At 38.0% G+C, this 22,201-nt stretch overlaps 1 protein-coding gene across 4 annotated transcripts in view; it reads left to right on the top strand.

Moving 5' to 3' along the window:
* ZFYVE9 (zinc finger FYVE-type containing 9) overlaps nucleotides 1-22,201 on the top strand; it is a 57,086-nt gene that overhangs the window by 20,986 nt on the left and 13,899 nt on the right. For 2 of the 4 annotated variants that reach the window (XM_069863125.1, XM_069863126.1), the window contains 8 exons: nucleotides 1,744-1,848; nucleotides 2,602-4,679; nucleotides 9,237-9,336; nucleotides 12,890-13,066; nucleotides 13,382-13,551; nucleotides 14,297-14,420; nucleotides 16,096-16,218; nucleotides 17,451-17,606. In XM_069863125.1, the coding sequence (XP_069719226.1) occupies nucleotides 1,779-1,848; nucleotides 2,602-4,679; nucleotides 9,237-9,336; nucleotides 12,890-13,066; nucleotides 13,382-13,551; nucleotides 14,297-14,420; nucleotides 16,096-16,218; nucleotides 17,451-17,606 (2,998 nt within the window). In that variant the 5' untranslated portion in view covers nucleotides 1,744-1,778. The remainder of the gene's footprint in view (nucleotides 1-1,743; nucleotides 1,849-2,601; nucleotides 4,680-9,236; nucleotides 9,337-12,889; nucleotides 13,067-13,381; nucleotides 13,552-14,296; nucleotides 14,421-16,095; nucleotides 16,219-17,450; nucleotides 17,607-22,201) is intronic. The other 2 variants (XM_069863127.1, XM_069863128.1) reach the window with 1 other exon arrangement.

Raw genomic sequence — 22,201 nt, forward strand, 5'->3', positions numbered from 1 at the left:
TGGGCTTGTTTTAGACTTCTGAAATGCAACCTTTGGTCAAGGTAGCCAGCTTTTCTGTTGCTTGTGTTATAATCTGTGTGCAGTAAATTATAAACCAAATAATTTATTTTCCTCGCAGAAGGAGTTATCTAAAATCCCAGGACAGGGGACAAATCTGGGACTTTGTAAGGTGACAAGCCTAGTTTATCTCTGAATTTCTTTGCAAAACAGTCTTTTTTTTGGTGATGCTTGTTTCAAATTTTAAGTTACAATTACACGGATTTTCTTTAAAATTCACTTTTTGTATATATGTTTAAAGCATTATTTAATCTGTTTACATTAAATAGCAATATATTGATGTTGTAACAAGATCATCTTTTAAAAAGACCTTGTGTCAAATTTGAGGGCAACCTTAAAAACTTGAACTCTGCATTTTGTTTGCGGACAACAGCTATGATTATGTTATTGGTACAAAAAATATTTTAATGCGTGATCTTTTTTGTACCAATAATGTAATCATAGCTGTTGCCTGCAATAAGTACAAAACTGTATTTGGTGTTGTAGTAAATGGAATAAAACTGGTTGATGTTTTCCTCAGCTCCAGATACTATGGGGGTAATGTTAAAGTATACTAAATTGGAAACTTCCTCTGATGTGCTTCTTGTTTCTGTTATATCTCTAGTGTGAAAGAGCAGGTTTTTAATTGAGCTGGAGTCTAGCTGTCAGGTCTAACACTGTTTCTTACTGCAAAACAGGGTTCTCGCCCTTTCCTCCTCCCTTTCCTTATTTCACAACACTGAACACCAGCTCTAGAGAGAATATGACTTTTTGGATGGTGTTTGGAGAACAGATCAGATCAAAGTCTTTCTTTATGGTATATAGGTTATGGCACATATTTCGTAGTGAAAATGTCGTCACTGGTAGTGAATGTTTTTAAAAAATTACTCAGGGTGACTTGTTGCCTCAAGCCTTTGGTATCAAGATGACCATGTTCCTACTGTTAGGGTGAAATTGTTATTTATTATCTGAAGTTGTAGACAGTTACTTCATGACTTAGGGTTGGTTTTTTGGGGTTGGTTTTTTTTCCATTTCTCCTTTGTCATCTTCCTTCTCAGCCAGAGAGCATTATCTTTTGATGAGACTATTTACTTCTGTGCATTTTGCTAGATTTCCAGTGCCTGCCTTTCAGGGAAACAAGGATTATTAAAGCAGGCATTTTAAGAGCTAGCACAATTCAAATAACACTCATTAAATCCTTTAACAACTTTTACAAGTATGAATCTTTGACACATCTCTGGGAAATGAGGAGTGACATGGAATACTGCTAGCTTAGTATACGTTAAAAAATCAGAAGCACAGGGAGTTTAAGCTACTTGTTCAAAGTCACATGAGCTAATCGGTGGTAGCATGGAACTGAAAGCCGGGTCTTCAGATTGTTGGCCCTCTGGTTCTTCAGACTGTTCTTTTCTCGTTGGTGTTGGAGCAGTTTTGCTGGTACCATTAGGGTCCTCCTGATGGTTAAACACATTAATGTGGGAGACTGGAGGTCATAAAATCCAGTGTTTTGGGGAGGTTGTTAATCTGAACTAAGCAGTTTAAGCACAAAAATAACTTTTGTTTCTGGAAAATACAATACATACATACATTAAAAGTATGTAGAATTTCATTTACAAAGGACTTCCTCTCCCATTAAATCAGGGCAGTATGTAGTAGAACACTGTTGACCAAAGGTTAAATATCTGATTTTTATTTGTTCTTTGGCAGGTTCAGACAGGAATCTGGTGGTCTTTCCCTGACAAATGGAGAACTATTTCCAAGCAGAGGCATATAACCTCGATAAGGTTTTAGATGAATTTGAGCAAAACGAAGGTGAGCAATTTTGAACAAGATTGTAGCTGCACATTAGATATATTCTGCAGAGACCATTGACAAAGGAGAGATCTGTGATACACGTTTTGGTTTTGAGTTGCAAATTAATCTCACAACTTGCAAAAAGCATCTGTTAATTTTGCATGGTGTCTTCAGTATTTGTAGCAGTGTTCTCGTCTGTTTCCATTCATCTTGTTTACTGTTTTAGAATTTCTCACTATTTTAGTAGCAAATCTTCCACACACTTTTTAAAGAAAGCTTAATCTTAGTGACAATATTTTAATCATTTATTTTAAACAAATTAGGCAAAACTTATTCTAAGCTTCTTTTGCAGTTTTGGGGGACATGAGCATAGAAATGTTTTATTGGGTCACGAATCTAAAAGTGAAACTTAAAATATTTGAAGTATTAATTTTTTTTGCTTAGTCTAATTGCTACTTCTGTGTTGACAAGGAATTTGATTATTTTATGGGAGTAGGATGTTTTCTAGGCATTTCTAGCTGTCTGAAGTATATTAATCAATAGTTTAAAGTTACTTTTACAAATTCAACCTGATATGAATTGGTTTAGCTCTAAAATTCTTGAGTTTCAGAAGCATTATGCGGTTAAATTGCCAGTGGTTGATCAAAGGTGTCAGTGATGGCAGATGTGTTTTTCTGTTGTATCCATGCTTGAACATCTCTGCATTTATATAACAGTTGATTGAACCTGTAGCATTAGCAGGACAGTAACTGCTCTTATTTAAACTTTCAGATGCCGCTGTTTCACCTACACTATTGGGTGCAAAGTGGAATCAGATTCTAGACCCGCCTTCTCGTCGTCTGTCATTTAACCCGACTGTGGCCAGTGTGAATGAAGCTACAACTAATGAATGTCAGCAGAGATTAAAATCTTTCTCCTTATCTCATTCAGTGACTACGCCAACAGGAGGAGGGGATCACTGTGCTAATGGACAGGATTTTAGCATAAGCTCAGAGACCCCAGTCATGTGGATTGATGATCAGGCAGCAGCAGATGATCAGTTGATTAAAAGAAATAGTAATCAGGATGATCAATGTAACGCTGTGGAAACAGGAGAAAAGAAGTACGGAAATATAGCTTGCGTGCCAGAAGAGAAGAATGTACTAGTGGTGGCAGTCATGCATAACTGTGACAGAAGAGCACTGCAAAGTGGTGACTTGATGGATTGTAAAAATTACAACAGCCAGTCCCTAATGGAGACTATTAGCTTTACACTGGATGATGAAAACCGACAGAGTGATCAGTTTAGTGTTACTGTAAATGGATCCACAGAAAAAGACACAGATACAGAAAAGCAAGTAAATTGGCTGTGCACTGAGGGTGACTCTCTAAGTCATTCAATTAATGCTTCATCTGAAAGCCTGACTGTTGCATGCCCCTCCTCTGGATTAAAGGGTGATTTTTATACATGTGAAGATTCACTGTTTTCAGAAGCCACAACTGCAGGTATCAATGCAGTGACTGTCCTGCAGAGACCAGTTGATGGTACCGTTAAAATGGAAGAAAATGGTGTATCAGTTGAGAATTTTACTAGTAAAGCCATTCCTCAGAGAACAGGTCTAGAAACTAAGAACTCTTCTCCTGATTCAAGTAATGGAAGCTTAGTCGTAGAACAGGAAGCAACCCAACAGTTACAGTCTAGGCTCTCTGGGCTCACAGAACCTTGTCAACCTAACGTGGCTGGAAGTGGCAATTACAAGGAATGTGTTGCAGAACATTTTGCCCCTGAGGATGTTAGTGCCACTGAAAGCAAAGTCATTGAATGTCATAAAAATCTTGGCACAACGGAATTGCTCAGCATAGCAGAGTGTTACCCTGAATCTCAGGAGATGGCTAATTGGGAACTGACGAAGTTGAATGAGATTAATAATAAGCAAACTCTGGGAGAGAATGAAAGACACTTGCAAACTAAACAGCCTGGTGAAGCATGTAGTAATAGCAAAGAAGGTGGAAATGGGATGATGGAGGCAGGCGTAGACTTAAAAGGGACTGCTATAGATGAGCTTGAAGGGTCCACTCTCTCTGATGTGGTGGCTACATCAGCAGCAAGCTCTCTATCTAATGGTTGTGATTCCTATGGAATGCAGAACCCAGTTGTTGCTCATGTTCCAAAGACTTTACCCTCCAAGGAAGACTCAGTAACAGAGGAAAAGGAGATAGAGGAGAGCAAGTCAGAATGTTATGCTAATGTTTATGAACAGAGAGGAAATGAGACCACAGAAGGAAGCGGTCTTATTTTAAACAGCACTGGTGACCACATAAAGAAAAATTATTTACATAATCTTTGTAGTCAGGTTTCATCCATGCAAGGGCAAACTTCACCAAAACCAGTAACTAATCTGCAGTCTATCAGTGTTCCTTTTGGTGGTGCAAGACCTAAACAACCTACAAATCTTAAACTGCAGATTCCAAAGCCATTATCGGACCACTTACAAAATGATATTGTTCCCCCAAATTGTGGGGGTAATAGTAAAAACAAAAATGTATTTGGTAAGACACAATTAGGGGATACAGCAGACGTGTTTCCTGGTGAAACGTCTTCAAATGCCTCTGTTACTAATGCTAATGGGGAACATTTGGAAGAGTATGAATCTGGAGTCTCCAATAGTCCGTGCCTTGCAGTAGCCCCAGATAGTCCAGATAATGATCTCAGAGCTGGTCAGTTTGGAGCTCCAGCCAGAAAGCCTTTTACGACTTTGGGTGAGGTGGCTCCAGTTTGGGTTCCAGATTCTCAAGCACCAAACTGCATGAAATGTGAGGCCAGATTTACGTTCACCAAAAGAAGGCATCATTGCAGAGCTTGTGGGAAGGTAAGTTTGTATTTTGTAAGTAAGCTCAAAGCACCCATCTTTTTTTTTTTTTTTTTAACTAATAGTGCATAAAATCAAATCAGAGGACTTGCGCAGCCACTGGCTATGCTATCCCTTCCTAGAAAGCTGTGTTTGATTTATGAAGGAAAAAAAGGAGTTTCTACACTTTAATCTATTCAGGGTTATAAATCAAGAATAAATAATTGTTATTTATAACTGAAAGAACGATTAGCCTGTATGAGCAGTGTATTAGTTGACTGCAACAATCAGCATCTTTGGATTCATGGGGAACTGCTATAAAATGGCTAAGTGCAGGAAACTAGTTTACAGAAATTACTGCATCAATAATCTCGTTAAAGATACTGAAATGTGTTGATGGGAATTGGAAGCGTGCTGTTGAATTGCTGGTGTTTCTGCTCGGTTAGACGGCTGATCAGCTCTGTTCTTTCTAGCCTTCTTTAGTAACTTTTCTCATATTGCTTATGTTATTTTAAAGAATATACATTTGCTTTTGGAGAAAAATATGGTAAAGTATCTGTAGCATGATGTGTGTACAGATGGTGAGAAATTTTATAATGAAGACGAGCAAACTGTTGTTTCTGTATCATTTTGTGTCATGTTAGAAATACGTTAGAAATCTTATTTTTTTAGGTTTTATATTTGTGCCATCTAGGTCAACACAAATTCCTATGTGGCAAATTTAAAGTAAATGATTGGCTCGTGAAGTATTTCCGGATATCTTGTTACTGAAATACAAGTCAGTGCAACATGGAAATTAGGAACTTAGGAAAAATGTGATGATTCAAAAGAGAGAAACTCTTAACTCTTGCAAAGCAGAGGTTCATTAATACTTTTAGGATGAAAAGAAATATTAAACCCCACAATAAACAAGAGTAAAAGTAGCTTGGGTTCATTTCGGCCCTATGCAAAGGTTTCTGAAGTTGATTGAAAGACCTCCTGACTGCTATGGGCAAGGTCTTTAGCTACCAGAAGAGTGCAGGGAAGCAGAATGACTTGAACAAAAGACCTCTAAGAAGCAAATGTATCTGGAAAGCTCAAACCTTTATGCCAGTTGTTTCTGGAAACAGCTTAGCAGAAAACACAGGCTTGTTCCTCGGTAATGGACTCTGTACGTGTGCCACTTGTCCCTTTAGTAACCAGAATGCAGAGCGCTCAATCTCCACTGCAACAACAGTTAAGTAGATTTTATTCCATTTTGATTCTGAGATATACTGAAAAATCCTTCCCAGGACACTTTTAAAACGTAAGCAGACATGCATTGTGCACTGGTCCGGGACTTCAAGTTGCTTGCTTCCTTGGGAAGAACAACCAGCATTGTTTTGGATGATTTGTGGAGAATGGATAAAATAAAAGGTCCTCTGCTCTGCAAATAAACTTGTTTCTAAGGTTTGAAAAATGCATCATGTATTAGTATTTAATACTCTCAGACTGTTCTTAAAATAATCCTCAAAATGACTTGTTTCTAGAAGCTTTTGTTAGCTAATGTTGTCTGAGCCAAATTTACTTATGTGTAGAAGTGGAGGAGGAAAATTTTTCATGCCTTATTACGTTTTATTTCTCTAAAAAGAACACCAGTCATTAATAAATGCTAAGAATCGATATAAGTCAAAGAACGCTTAGCACTTACTGCAGATAGCTTTACAACTCTTAATTCCTGGAACGATTCCGTGAGGAAAGAGACCAAAGGCTTTGGCTGGCAAGTTGTGATGCATCTGGCTGTAGTGGCTTGAGACGTAGCTGTTCTCAGCTGTCTACTCCTGCTTTCTGGTTAAGATAACCATCCCCAAAGCAAGCCATGTTGTCCATGTGCCTGTGATGTAGGCAACTACTGCCACTGTTTCTGTTCAATGTATGAATCTCGCTTAAAGAACTGGGGAGCTGGTGTCTTCAGCTCCTGCAATTAATTAATTTTTTTTCAGGAAAATCACAGGACTGAATATTTTTGAACACAAGCTTTAATACAACAGTCTCTTCTTAAGCTTTATTAGCATCATGAAAACATCATTGTAGTAGGGGCAAATGTGTCTGTTTCATTTGGGAATGAAAATTGCGTTTAAAAATAGTTGAGTGGCACCTGGGAAGTCTGTCTCAGTTTTTAATTTCAGGGTAATAATTGCAAAATTAATGGAAGATATGAACCTCGGGAGAGTGGTGGAAAGTAATGCACTTAGAGTAAATTCTGAATTAAATTGAAGAACCTGAAGAATGTGTTAATAAATTTTAGCTTATGTATCTATGTATTTTCTATTGTCAGATGAAACAATCATCCTTGATAGGAAAACTAGAAGATTTATGTGTCATCCTTTTACCAACAACTAAAAATATAATTTTCCATTAAAATGAAAAAAAAATCATCAACTCCGTGTCAACAGATGCTTTAACAACTCCCAGTGAACCCTAATAACATATAAATTTGCTTTGACATGGCTATGTTATTTTTTTATGGCATAATATACTGGTACAGTGGCTTGATGGTTGTTAATAACAAGACTGAATTGTCGATTGTGCTGAGTTGTATTCTTCCTCTGGATTACTACTGTTGGAAGGCTGATGCAGCCTAAGAGAGGAGGCGTGGGTGTTCTGTCATTGCTTCTATTTTCTCTTTTAATATTTAGATCATTGCACTTGCAAGCTCTACTGAACACACAGTGTGTTGTTTGGTAAAGGGCCCTAGATTAGATATTAATTTGTGTTAGTCCTTCATTTAGGGTTGAAGACATTGATTTTTCCATGTTCAATACTGAACTTTTGACTGGAGGTTTCTCCCAGAGAACTGAAATGAAGTCAAATGTCTCTAAAATGTGCTGTGATGTTGTTGTTATTAATATTCCCTAGAATGCTTGTAAATGGTGTTAAGGTGTAAATGCAGAAATCCAATTATTAAAATACATTTGCTTTTGTTTTTTTTAAAAAAGGCTTCATAGATGAGGAAGGCTGTGTTTTCTTTTTGCCATTATATGCACTTTTTTTTTTCTGAAATATTTAAGTTGACAGAATTGGGAAACATTAAAATTGTTTGAATTGAGACAGGATGAGCTCTTCTGTCTTCACATTCGATTTCCAGCTCTCATGGTGAACTCGGAGCTTATTTTATATGTGCTTGTTTTAAACACTTGCTGCTAAAGACTGCAAAGGCAACAGGTTATAAAAGTGATTGTAATCTGGTGTTATCTTTAGCTTGGTTGAAATTTGGTTAGGCTTACATATATTTTTATATGAAAATCCTATATAGTTTCTTGTCTGTGCTACAGAAAAGCTGCTGTCGAAGTCATGATGGAATCTTTTTTTGATTAAGAAAGCACTCCAGATAATAATAATGCATAGTGAATGATAATATCCACCGATAATTAAAATCTGAAATTCTCTCTTGTTACCTGAAGTCATTTGTCAGGTAGCTGCTGCTGTTTCTAGATTTCCTGAGTGTGACATTGTCTTCTGCACAAAGTGGGTATTCATCAGTATCTTCACATCAGCTGAATAATAACCCTGAAGCAATACTGTTTTTTTAAAAACAAAGACAATATTATTATTTAAAACAAATAAGAAATCATATGGGCACCCTGATTTGTCTGTTCTCAGGATTTTGTGATTGCAATTGCTATTGTAGGATCATATCTGCATGCATCTGTTTGTTTTGGTACACAAGCCATGCTCTTGTCTCATGGTTTTGCTTGTCTGGAGGAAGCCTTCGACATCGTTCCCTGCCCAGGACTGGGGAAGTGTTAGAGCTGTTTCAGGTGAGGAGAGTAGCAATGCAGCTGCGTCTCCACAGCAGGTTGTCCTCCTGGGGATATTGTACCAGGTCCCTTCTTAGCAGTCAGCGTGCTTAACATGCAATTCATAATTTCTCTCTAGTGTTGTGATGCTGTAGTGTCAGTAATTATGTGAATACAAGCTATTTTTTAAAATATGTAAATGGAGCAAGATTTGCTTGCAGTACTGATGTCAATCAGCTTTTTTAAATGTCATTTTATATGCCGACACTTCAAACATTTTGATATATACCACTAGTCCCAATTGAGGAATAGCTTGTTTTATATGAAGAGATTAAATGGCTAGGGTTGCTAATATAGATAAATTGCCCTGCTGCAAATAAAAATGAGTTGTCTGAATTAATTTGCGCCACAGCGATTTCTCATGTAGGGAAAACTTGTGCATTTAAACATAGTTGAATTTAGAAAGTACTCATGCTTTTTCCAAGACTGAAATTAATTCTCAAACTGTTAATTCTGTGGGGGATTGTAAAGTGGTAGGAGTTTATTAATGATTGTCTTCTATGACGAACTTTTTAAAAAAACACCACTGTGCAATATCAGAACAACATGCGTTTGTGTGCTCTGGGTAATACTGCTTCAACAGGGTTAGTTAGAAAGGTACCCTGGGCAGGTACTGGTCACTGTGGCTTTAATGGGAAAATACTGATAATTTACCTCCTTATTTTGCATGTCTAGAACTTTACAGTTATTCTCTTGTCTGGTTTCATCCGTTCATCATGTATTTTTAACAACACTGAAGTTGTTTCCCCTTTGGTTCCAGGTTTTTTGTGCAGCGTGTTGTAGCCTGAAGTGCAAGTTGCTGTACATGGATCGGAAGGAAGCCAGAGTGTGTGTAATCTGCCATTCGGTACTAATGAATGGTAAGTGGAAAGAGGATCTGAGACACAGCACTTCACTGGTTTGGTGTTAACCTGCAGTGATGATATTTAAAAAAAAACCCCAACTTTATTTGCATGGGTAAGTGTGGGATAAGAGCTCAGTGTGGAATCCCTGTGGAGCATGGAGATTCCTAAACTAAATATGGTTGACAAAAAGTCATAAGGTTGCGATGAGTTTGGAAGCTTTCATTTGTGAATATTATGCTAGGATTGCAGAAAGTGCAAGTTTTGGTGGGTTTTTGGGTTTTTTTTCTTTTAATTCAGAAGCCTACTCTCTGTCCTTTGATGCCTGAGTGGACAACTTGTTACACTGTTTTATGTATGCAGTAATAAATGGGATAAAGTAATACCATTGTGTCTTTTCTAGATGTGCACTATAAGAAATTTGGAAAGTAGTATTCATCCACAAATTAATCCAACTCTTTTTCCTCCTTAACTCCTTCCTACTAGCATAGGAATTCTTGTCTAGAAAACTATCCATGGATGTGGACAGCTGAGTTTGGATTATTGCTTTGGGCATGTTACTGGAGAGACAGTGTCTGTCAAACCCAGGATGGTGCTGTGGCTAAAAGCCTGATGTGAACATGGGAAGTGTGAGAGAAGTCACAAGAGTCATGAAGTTAACAAGCAGAACAAACAAGAAGTTATATTACCTCTGCTTGGTGTATGGAAAGACTATTTGGTTTTGACCAAAGGGCTGTGGAATCTGTTTTGTGTTTTGTCCTTTATAGTATTGACACTTTAGGTATGTGGTATGAATATGGGCAGACTCAGAGTGTTCTTCTCACTGTATCTTGAGGCTTCGGAAAATCTCGAGAACTTGCTGAGCTAGCAGTTACCTTTGGGTGATTCTGCTGTCCAATTGCTTATTCCCATGACACTGAGACAGCTGTTGCTGAAAGGCTTGATGTTCAGTTTTTATGTCTTGAAATGAGAAGGTAGAAAAAACGGATTAAGTAGAGAGAGGATCCATGCAAGTGCTTCAGTCATGAGAAAACTTGTCTTATCATGAGAACTTCCAGGTGCTCTGTCTTTAGTTTATTAATGGAGAGGTGAATAGGTGACTTTATCTTGGGCTATAAATATATATCTGGATAACTGAAGCCTGATGACCTAATTACTTCAGTTGTTGAGAAGGTCACATAGCAGGTAGAGTGAGAAGTCAGACAAATTCAGGTTTTAAATGCAAACCGTTAACTGTTAGGATAAGTTACTGTTCTGGTAATTATCGAACAGTTATCACGGAATCTCCATTGTTGCAAATGTTTAGTTCAACATTGGAGGCTTTTATCAAAGATTGCTGCTGTAATTTTAACCATGAATTAGTTAGGTAAATTCTGTTTTTTATCAGCATTCAGACAAGGTAATTTTGGTGGTATCTTTACATATTACTGTATAGTGTTTTATTTGGGCTGCTGTTTTTTGAAAGGTGTGCATCAAATTAAATGTAGAAGCTTGTAGCTTTATTATTTCACCAAAGAAGTTCAGTGCTATACAGGTTTGGTTGAAAGTAACCGAGTGCTTAGACTTGAGATGAGCTAGTAGACGGTTTCTGTTATTAAACAGGAATAATTTTATTCTGTTTCAAAAAAAGATTAAAGATTAATCAGTGTGCAGTGGTAGGTTTTAATTATTAATAATTCTTTACTCTAGGCCAAATGTGTAAGGTGACAGGAAATTGTAGGTTGTAATATCTAGAAATTAAAACTGAGTGCTGATGATGATGTTGAACGGGTGCTAAACTGATAAATTTTGAAATGGAGAAATTACCACACTTTAAGGTGTAAAAGAACAAGGAATTACATACACACCTGGCAAAAGACGGCTGGCGCTTTTTGGGGGTGAGTAGGATTTGTTTTCATCTGGGGGAGTGCAAGAATCTGAAAACATTTCAGTTGAAAACAGAAGTGTACTTGTAGAATGGCATAATAAAATTGTTCATATTATGAACAAAAAAATATTCATATTATGAATTCATAAAAGTTCATATTGTGAACTTTTAAAAGTCTTTCTGTCCTGTTTCCAGGATGGATACACTTTAATGGCAGTGATCAGTGACACCAATGCTTGGTTTATTATAGGGAAAAGTGCTGCCTGCACACTTAGGTGTACTTACCCTGGGCTACCTCTCTGATTTTATCGCTGCTGCAGTGCTTTGTGGTGATGCTTTTGGTTGCTGCTTAGTTAACCTGTAGCCTGATCGTATCTGATCCTTGCGGTTTCTTTGTTGCTAGAGGGTTGGGTTTTTCCCCCACTCACTGTAGCAGGTTAAGCATTAATCTTTGCACAGTCTTGGGACCAGGAGTTGGAATTGCGCTTTTGAAGTAGTTACTTCATTTTGTAGCTCGGTATCTGGCTTCTGTTTCACTGGGATGTAGCGGGAGGGTTGTATGTTTTTCCGTGGCCACACTATGTGTTTAGTAAGTTTCCAGTGCTATTTTTACTTCATTTTCAATTGGTAGATATGCTGAGTTGGCACTTTGCTTGATTTATAGAAGAGTTTAAAAATGTCCTTTTACCATGCTATGACTTTTCTAATAAAGGGAAAGGTACCTCTAGAGAGGTAGCTTTTCTTTGTGCATTTTTAACGCTTCCTTCTTTCAGGACCTGTACTCTAAATGAACAGAGAATTGCTGTTAAAAATACTTCCATGTAATTAATCTTCTCAAATGGGAATGTTAATACCTTTTCTGCTGGCAAGCATTTTGCTCTATTGGGTTTGCAGGTTGCTGGGAAGAAATGGGATGACTTCATGTTCTGTTGTCTTCTGTTTGAGGTTTTTTTGTTCCATTATTTTCTCCTTGGTTTACTGACAATTTATAGCCAAAGTAACCCAAAGATGTACATGATTTATGCAGGCTTTGTAGCTGCTCTGAGAGCTTAGGTGGTGTGATATTTATGCCCATCTAGAGGAATGAATTTATTAATTAATTTATTTATTAATAACGCCAGCATACAAGGGGCAAACATATGATTTTTCTGGTACCTTGCATAGCTACAAGCTTTTCTTACAGCTGAAAAAGTAGTAGTACTGTGGACACACAGTCCATTTCACTTGCTAGAGGAGAGATTTCCCCGAGATGGATGTTGTTGACAAAGAAGTTTTATGCATTATTGTTTGGGCAATTGAGTTAAGGCTAGTCGTGCCTTCAGAATTGATAGTGTAAGGGTTTTTTTTTTCTCAGTTGTTGATCCATATTCATCTGCTCTGCATGTAAAGAAATGTAAGGTACTTTTTCTCGTATGCGAAAGATAAATCTGCTCAAGTGTCCTGTAGGTTCTAAACATTTGTAATTAGAATGCCCATCTATCCATACAATGTGATAAATATACATATATATAAGAATTCAGTGGTTTAAGTTACAACTTTGAAGAGGATTCAAAATGAAACATCCTTCAGGTTGAAGTGTATTGCTATAATTTTCAGAAAATATTTCAAATTAACTGATATTTTTATTGCATGGGACCAGTGCTGTGTTTTGAATTGTAAATACCTTCCTTTGTGCTCACATTTCTTGTTCTTTGTTTGCTTTAGCTCAAGCCTGGGAGAACATGATGAGTGCCTCAAGCCAGAGTCCTAACCCTAACAATCCCGCTGAATACTGTTCTACTATCCCTCCTTTGCAGCAGGCTCAGGCCTCGGGCGCCCTGAGCTCTCCACCTCCCACTGTCATGGTACCTGTGGGAGTTTTAAAGCATCCTGGAGCAGAAGGTAAGAGTACTTCTTTTTTCTTTCAGTCTACCTGTAGCAGGAATTTGGGAAGAATATCTGCACTTCATGCATTCCAAATACTCTAGCTAATGCTAGCTGTGATGATCCTGCCCTCAGCGGGGGCATCAGTTTTTTAATAAGTAAACTATTCTCAGCAGATGTGTTTATACCGATGCTGCCACAGGGAATGCAGCAGATGATGTCTGAAGCCCCTTCCACTTAACATTTCTCTATTTATTAATGTTTTTTTTCCATTCTCTATTCAAATTTTCTAGTCAATGTCGCTTAAATTCTTTTTTTTTTTGTGCTCTCTAGTGGCTCAACCTAGAGAACAAAGGCGTGTTTGGTTTGCTGATGGGATATTACCCAATGGAGAAGTTGCCGATGCAGCAAAACTGACAGTGGCTGGGACAACTTCCACAGGAACCTTAGCTGTGTCACATGATCCATCAAAGTCCGTGACCAACAACACTTTATCAGCAGAAGTAAGGAAGCGTTAACGCTATTCACCGCTCAAAATACCATGCTTGTTTTGGTCATGAATAGTATATTAACTTCCATGGTGACTTCAGAAAGGCTGATCTAGGAAATCTGTTGAAGCTTGTCTTAGTATGTTGCATAGCAAGCGTCCTCACTTATTTTAATGTTTGCAGAGCACAGAAACAGCCACATATTTTGAACTGAAATGACCTATTATGGGGAGGAACACTAAGCAATGTTTGAAGTCTGTGTGCTAGATGGCTTCCGAGGGTTCGAGAGCCTGCGTATGAAGGGTATTTGTGTAATGGATATTTTAAAAAAGCTGAGTTGTGGTCAGTAAGGAGTTTGGAACAATAATATTGTCATAGCGTGAAGTACTTTGTTTGACGCTTCTCAAACTGATATATGCAGGGAAGTGCAGATATAATCTAATGATGTTAAAATCCACCATGCCCCATGTGAGTGAAATAAAGACTTTGGTACGTTTAGATCTTGTAAAGAGGTGAGTGTGTGTGGTGCTAGAGAAAGGAGATGCAGTCTTTGACTAAGCAGGCGTTTTAAGCGGTAGTTCACATAAAGGAATCATGCCATGATCATCTAATTGTTAAAAGCCAAATTGCTTGGTGCTTCTGGTTCTCTGGCAGACACAGACTCCTTCACCTATATCTAGTAATCTAGTCAGGCAGCTCTTACTTTTTTTCCATTATTGCTTTTGTAATATTGTCCTTTATTGTTGTTTGCTTCTTGTAGACTGATAATGCTTCTGTATTCTCGGGAAATATAACTCAGGTTGGCAGTCCTGTTGGCAGTGCAATGAATCTAATTCCTGAAGATGGTCTTCCTCCAATTCTCATCTCCACTGGAGTAAAAGGAGGTGAGGGTGTAATTTGGCAGCAAGCTCTTATGCTTACCATTTGCAATTAACCTAATAGCTGTTGTGTTTATTTTAAAAATAAGATACTGGCAACATGCTGAATATTTGAAGAAAATCACAGTTAGCACTTGTAGCAAAATGTTGTGACACGTTTGCATCACTGATCTTTATTAGCATCCAGGAAGAACCCCATCTTGGAATGAAATTACTGTAAGAAGTAAAACACAAAGCAAAAAGAAAATTAACTTCAGTCCAGAAATATGTGCTAATTTCTCCCCTAATCGGACCGCAGGGAATGTTTCACACAGAGATATATTTTAATTAGCCTTATGAATATTCATGTTTCCCTTCTCTGGAATTCTCTTGGAACATCCGCTCTGTCTGAGGCATCCCCGAGTACTGCATTCAACAGTGCTATTGCACGTCTTGGCCCACAGTGAAGCTTTTAGTAATTGTGATGGCCCTTCCCAGAGTATCCAAATGGAGGAGAATACAGAAAATTAAACCCTAATTTTTAAAAGGTTAAAAGAACCTAAGTATTTGTTTATCTGGCAGTTGCTTTCCACAGTCTCATTCATGACAGCCTTTAAATATATTCCTGGTATTAACTTATTTTTCCATCTCTGTTTTTCTTTATTGCTATTAAATATTTTGCTGGTACAGTGCATTTCTAATGTTAAGCTGGAAGTAACCTTTTATTGCAGGATAGTGTCAAAACCAAAATGTGAGCAGTGTTTAATTTCAAAACAAATCTGTTCCATCCTGTGTTAGCTGTTCATGTGGGTGCCTGATTATTCAGTCTCCTCCACAAAAATGGAGTGGAACTACAGGATACTTTTCAGCTTTTATATAGATAACCTCACATAAACTGTACTCACATAAACTGTATACTAAGTTGATTTGATTTCATATGCTGTTGCATACTGGATTTTCTTTGCAGAATTTCACTTACTATATTCTAATTCTATTTAAAAAGATTTCCAAAATATATTTCACATCAGAGAGCAACATTACCTTTCTAGATAGTTTTATCTGGAAACATAATAAATTTCTTTCAAAATCTGTTTTTATCAGTGTAACTATTTTTTGTTAAAGCTTGAATACAAAGTAGATTATAATCACGTGGATGAAACGTTATCATTTGCTAGTTGTCTGGGTCTAATCATAGAGGGAGGCTACAGATATCTTTAAAGTTTCATGTGGGGGATCCATTTTACGCTGGATTTAGACATGCTATGATATATAAAAATGGGGGTTTTGTACAATGTTCCCCCCTTCCTAGTTGCTAATGCACAGAAAGTGTAAGTTATGTGGTATAAGGATAGACCATGTGTCGGTGTTTGTAGCCCAGGACTGATGTGCTTTACTATGGTATAAATAACAATTGTTAACTTGTTTGTTTGAGATTTCAGTTGACACCATCACACATTTATCAATTTGATTTCCAGGTTCTCCTCCAGCTGATACAAAAGCTGTAATCTTTTAAAGGATGTGCAGGGGTTATGCACATAAACACTGTTGAAGTTTGAAAATACCACCCTGGGAACAAATCAATTGAACCGACCATACTTAAATAAGGGTCCAAAAAGCATCAGAATCTGGGTTATCTGATTACAATGTGGAGTACTGTACCAGTAAGTGAAGGACTTCACTGTGTGTTTGTTTTTTTTCATAGACTATGCTGTAGAAGAGAGACCTTCTCAGATCTCTGTCATGCAGCAGCTGGAGGATGGTGGCCCTGACCCTCTTGTGTTTGTTTTAAATGCTAATTTGCTGTCCATGGTGAAAATAGTGAATTGTAAGTTTTTATTATTAAATAAGGCTATAAGAGGGGAAATGTTACTATATATGTTATTAGTAGGAACAGCAGCATTTTTATTTGGTAGGATAGTCTCTGAAAATGTGCATGGATTGAAAACTTTGTACTTGGCCCTCTTGAGTTGAATTATAAAAGGCTTTTTTCAGGTCATTAGACATCAGTACAGATAATTTTGTGTTGGAAATATAAACTAGGCTGGTAGAACCTCCAGTCTCAGGTTTAGAGATCAGTATCTCCTGTCCAAATTGACAGGGCAAGATATTTTATCACTTGTTCTTCCTATGGCTGCCCAAGTCATTACCCTGTCATCCCATTATGGAAAAAGCAGATAGGATCCCAGAGCAATAGGCAGGTTCCATTCCCGTGTACACCTCTTCTATCCTTTTCTATGCTCCATGCTGAAGGAGGGAGGAAAGAATGGGGAGGCACGGATATGCCTTTTCATGTTGGTGCCTCAGCTGATCTCTGCATAAGAAAACATTTGAGAAATTGAGGAGTAAAATGTTAAAATTTAGCAGTAAAATATTCTAGTTCTCTGAGAAGTTCATACAACAAATGAAGATGTTGTTTATAGACCTTTCAGCATCTGGTTAGATAGCAGTACAATTTTTTACATGTATATAAAAATGTCATCAGTGCGCATATATGCATATTAGACAGAAGATTTTATTTCAGTAATTTAGTATTTTCAACAAATCAGTTGTAAAGGTTTAGAGCTTGTGTCATCACCAACGTTGGCATGAAGCAGAACAACCCCGGGGTGTCTCATGAAAACACCTGACATCCAGCTATCGGTCTTAAGAGGGAGATATCACTGTCTGAAACTGGTACAGCTGTCAAGATCATGATATGTACAGCAAGCAGCCTGGCCTTTTCCCAGGTTCCTTCATTCCCATTTAAATCTTATCCCTTAACTTGGGTACAGGAACTGCTAGAAGTCTGTTAATCTAAAGACCTGACTGGGAGCTGCAATGCTTTGGCTCATCCTTAGCTGTAAACCAGAAATTATTTAGCTGCTTTAGTTTTGAATGTGCTTGCTTGCAAGGTAACAGATGTAGAGCCTGATTTGACCATGTGATAGATATCATAGGCAAACGTGCTGTAAAACGGATTCTTGAAAGAGCAATCTTCCTGATCTTCCTGTAGTGAAATTTGGGCATGTTTTATGAAATTCTGATCTTCTGTTTTGATGCATGTTTTCCTCTCTGCAGACGTAAACAGGAAGTGCTGGTGTTTCACTACAAAAGGCATGCATGCAGTGGGGCAGCCGGAGATAGTCATCCTCTTGCAGTGTTTGCCTGATGAGAAGTGTTTGCCTAAGGATATCTTTAACCATTTTGTGCAACTTTACCGGGATGCCTTAGCAGGTAGGAATGCTCTCTGTTAAAAAGGTTTGGATAGGTGATCATACTAGGTCAGATACTCACATTTTTGTCATTAAGCAAATGGCTATTTCTCTATGAAAGAATATAAAAAGAAAATAAGGATCAAAGCTGATGGGGGTCTGAGTTGTTACTGGTTATTAGTATCCATTGTTATATTCATCTCACTAAATAAAAGTGTTAACGGGGTGCTGGTAACCTGGGGAGTTGCTGCAGAGCTCTTCCAGCCTCCCTCCTGGTGCCAGGAGAACAAAGAAATTTGAACTATAAAGGCCATTCAGAGGCTATTGCAGCAACGGAGTAGGAGGACACTGCATGTTATGACTTTGTGTTCAGCAGCCATTGCTGAATGTCTGCTCTGACTGCTTCTGCTAGGTTCTGGGGTAAGAATTTGAACACAGCTGACATCTCTGAAATTAGTACTGTATTTCATTTAGCAGTAGGTGTAGTGGGATATTGGCAGGGCTTGTGGGTACACTAATGACATTGCTTCTAATAATGTTTTTTCAGCTTGAAGTCAGCTGTTTTAAAGCTACAGCAAGAGATTTTGGAGGATCCATGTGGCTAGTATTGTTAAATATCCCCAAAGCAGGTAGTTCAGAAATTTAATTCCCAGAGTGTGTGTGTCTACTACCACATTATGGACATGCTGTTCATATTATAAGTAATACAAATATATATGTATGTGTGTGCATAGAATGAATTGTAGGGCATGGCAGAAATTATCCCCGAGTTCTGAATTTTAGTGTCTCAGCTGCAAGATTGGATTATGTTAACCTTTACACATTTTACATTTGCTGAGTAAACTGGCTTCCACTTTTGCTGTTGTTGGACCTTAGAATTAAAAAAAAAATGCATAGAGTAAAAGGCAAGTATTCAATTTCACTGATTAGAAAATATAGTAAGTTTTCTAGAGGTAAAACTGGATCACATAAAGGTTATTTACTGAAAATAGATTTATGAAGGGTTCTGCCTCGCATTTGCGATGCCTTGGCAGTGACTGAATCCAGCACTTTAATGGAAAAGATCTTTGTTTCCTAAAATGTCTTGATACAACAAAGGTCAGCTTGTCCGGAGAGGTTCAGAATGTACTGTTATCACATGTCGTGATGGATCTCATGTACACTGGAAACAAACATCTTTTCTAACCTCGCTTGATTTGCAATGCTTTATTTTGGAATTATGATGTTATTCAGAGGCAGGTAGATATGAAACGTTGTATGTGTGTGTATTGTAGATATAAACCCAGCTTGGTGTGCATATTGTAGTGAAGTTCTGTGTAATTAAGCTACAGAAATACAGAAATTATAACTTCTACATAATGTATTTGGAATTCTTTTTTTTTTAGTGATATACTGGTAGTAATTTGATATGCTACAATTGCAGTGGTGCAAGGAGCTGCTTACTATTGTATGATTCTTAATCAGAAACCAAATTTCACTGTTTAACAATTCCACTCGTAATGTTCTTTTCGTAGGATTTGCTCTGTGTTGTAGTTCAGACACATGGGAAAGGTAGATAAACACCTTGAGCTGCTGCATAACACCAAACCACACTGAAGTTTTTGTAGAACATAGCATCTTGATGAATTCCCATAGCATTTTGTAATGCGCTCTCTCCATATCCATCCTTTTTTCTTTCTAGGTAATGTGATTTTGAGAGGGAGAAGTATATATAAGCGTATTTGCCGCTCTGGCTGTTTTAAACATTATTCAGCCAAAGAGACAGGATACGATGCTGGAGGGGTTTCATTTTGGTGGTTGTAGTCCCTTGGAAGTGGTTAGCAGTTTGCATGCTGTTGTCGATGGAGCCATCCTTCCCAAGCTGTTAATTTCAGAGGTACTGCACCTCTCCTGGCAATTAGATGATAGACATTTAGAGTAAAGAATTCCCATTAGAAGTTAGAAACTACTTAAAATCCTGCCTCACAGTTTCAGTTTTCATTTTATAATATATCGGTTTAAATGTATTTTGCCATCAGGAAATCAAAATAGATTCTGTGGGTGATTTTTATTTATCTCCTTTAGTAAATGTTTTCTTAAAAACAGTCATAAAATAATAAGATGCATAGTATTTTATTAACAGAAATAAAAATTATGTTTAGTTATTTTGTTTTGGAGTGATTTGGGGTTTCTTGTTTTTGTTTTCAGCTAAAAAATACAGCATTCCCCTTTTGTTTATTTAATTAAAGCTTGTATCTATAGTGTTTTGTTTTGTTTTTTCATGAGTTGCATTTATTTACTAGCTGCTCTTGCTCAAGTTTGGATTCTGGGTTCAAGCCTAGAAGCACAGACCTATGTGTACTTGTGCCCCTTCTGCTTTTTTCACTCGTTTCTTGAGGCCAAGTTCTGTCCCCTGTTCGAAGTATTGCTCTCAGAGTATGGCTTTGGCGTGTGCAAGCAGAGGCAGAAGGGCCCAGCCCTCAGACCTGCCAGCAGGAGCGTTTAGTCTGTACACTCAGTGCTTTTGCAGTTTGTCCTTCGGATTCATCTCCTGTTTCAGCATGGGTGAGGTGGCAGCCTGGTGGAGCACCACCCTGAACCTTCATTAGTTTTCCTATGGGAAGTCCTTGGCCTCGAGCTATGGTCTGTTATTAGGACTTTATACTTCTAAAAGAAAACAGATTTTGAAGGAAAAATGGTGTTTTTCACTATAGGTTGTATGCTTGTGAATATAATAAATTGTAAAGTTGTTTTTAAGGCAAGTATTAATTGCTGTTCAGTTTCCGCCACTTTATTTTTCCTCTGGCCTCTCTGACATCAAGCTCCCTGCTGTGCTGCTTTTCTTGTTTTGAAATGGAAAGCTAATGATTTCTGTTGTGGTTGTAGTAGTTGTACTGTTGTAGTAGTAATCCCATGATTATCCTTGTCTGTTGGCTGTAAGCCTGGCAGGAGGTCTAGTGAATGGAAAAATGAGAACTTATGTCCCTCTGAATGGGTACTTTGAAGCAGCTGGATGTGTTAATGTAGAGCTGCCAGATATACCCTAGTGCATCAACTCTTTGGTGGAATACAATAAATGCTACTGTTACTTTTGTAGCGAAAATGCAAATCTAGCAACTGCTTAAAATGGCTTTGTTATCGCCCCAGTCTTGGGGATATTCTGTGTGAGGGTGGATCTGTTCCAGTCACAGTTCTGTGTATTTTTTACCCAGCCTGATTTCAAATAACGTGGTAGCTAATGCAGAATAGATCTATAAAGAACCCCAGGTAGATGGTCTGAATAGAGAACAAGTTAACTGAGTGAATAATACACCCCTGCAAGTGTACTGTGGAAAGATGGATACAAAATCAAACATTGTGTGAGGTGTGAAAGTGATCGATGGGAAGACTGATGCAGCCTTGTCTGAGGAAGTTTTGGATATTCGTAACTGCTACTCGCAGTGATAGTAAGTGAAGCATTCTGTCCCTTGCCAATACAAGTAAGTTCTTTCCAAATTTCTGATGTGTTTCAGTAAAAAGATGCTGAGTATGGTCAGAATTTGGATGTTGAATTTCCTATGTTTTTTCCTCAGTGTTGGCTTCTGCTGCAAATGTGTTGTGCTATCAAGTTACATTCATGGTCTTGTCTCTTGTGTGGCTTTGTGTGGCTTTTTTGGCTCTTGGTATGGTAGTGACTGGGTTTGTATTGCCTTTCCAAAGAGTGTGTGCTCATTTGATCTTGAAGAAAATCCTTCTGGAAAGATTATTCCCAGGTGAATATTGCTTTGTGTCCTTTGCTACAGAACTAGGATGCTGGGGTTTTCAGGAGGGTGGCATGGTGTTTGGTACTCGACAGTTCTTGGTTGTTAAAAAGGAGTAATTTGCAACACTATAGCTTACGGTAGCAAAGTGCTGAACAGCTATGTTGCACATTCTGCTCAGAGGGTTTTCTTTTCATGTTTCTGTCGGCTGACAAAGTTCCTGTTAAGGCATCCCAAGCGTGCGAGCCTTGAATCTCAGTCTCCTGAAATGGAAGAAATAAGCAACAGCCCCTTCTGCTGCAGCACTTGGCATCAGTCACAAGTGGAAATGTCTGCTTGCTTTGTCATCCTAGTGGGCTGTACCGCACACCTCAGAACTGTACGGTGTTGTACAGCTTCCCTTTGCCTAGCCTCTTTCCTGCAGAAAATACCTCAGAAAAGGGTGCAGAGTTCAATTCAGTTTAGCAGTTCATACGTTATAAAGGTAGAAAGGATTATTATGGTCATGTTTTTTGAACTGAGAAGCTGACCAAGTAATTTTACTATCAGGACTGTAGCTTCTGTTTGAGTAAGAACAGTTGGGAAGAGAAAAAGTAAGTATAAATGAAGAAGAGATAAGTGAGTGTGGGTGGGAACTGCAAAAACAGACGAGTGGAGTTGAGATAAAAAGGTGTCAGCAGCTATTTTAGATAAGAAGGTCTTTTTCATGAACACCAGTTGATGCATTGGTTTGCACTCACCAGCCGGCTCCCAGAGTTGGTGCATTAGCAGTGTGTGCTCTGAGCAGGCAATAGTGTCACAGAACAGGCTGACAGAGAAATGCATGTGGGATGGATCAATGGTTTTCAGCAGCTGACATTTGATGTGGCTCAATTAATCATATTAGTCCTTCAGTTTC

The sequence above is a fragment of the Phaenicophaeus curvirostris genome, chromosome 8, assembly GCF_032191515.1.
Source record: "Phaenicophaeus curvirostris isolate KB17595 chromosome 8, BPBGC_Pcur_1.0, whole genome shotgun sequence".
NCBI lineage: Eukaryota > Metazoa > Chordata > Aves > Cuculiformes > Cuculidae > Phaenicophaeus > Phaenicophaeus curvirostris.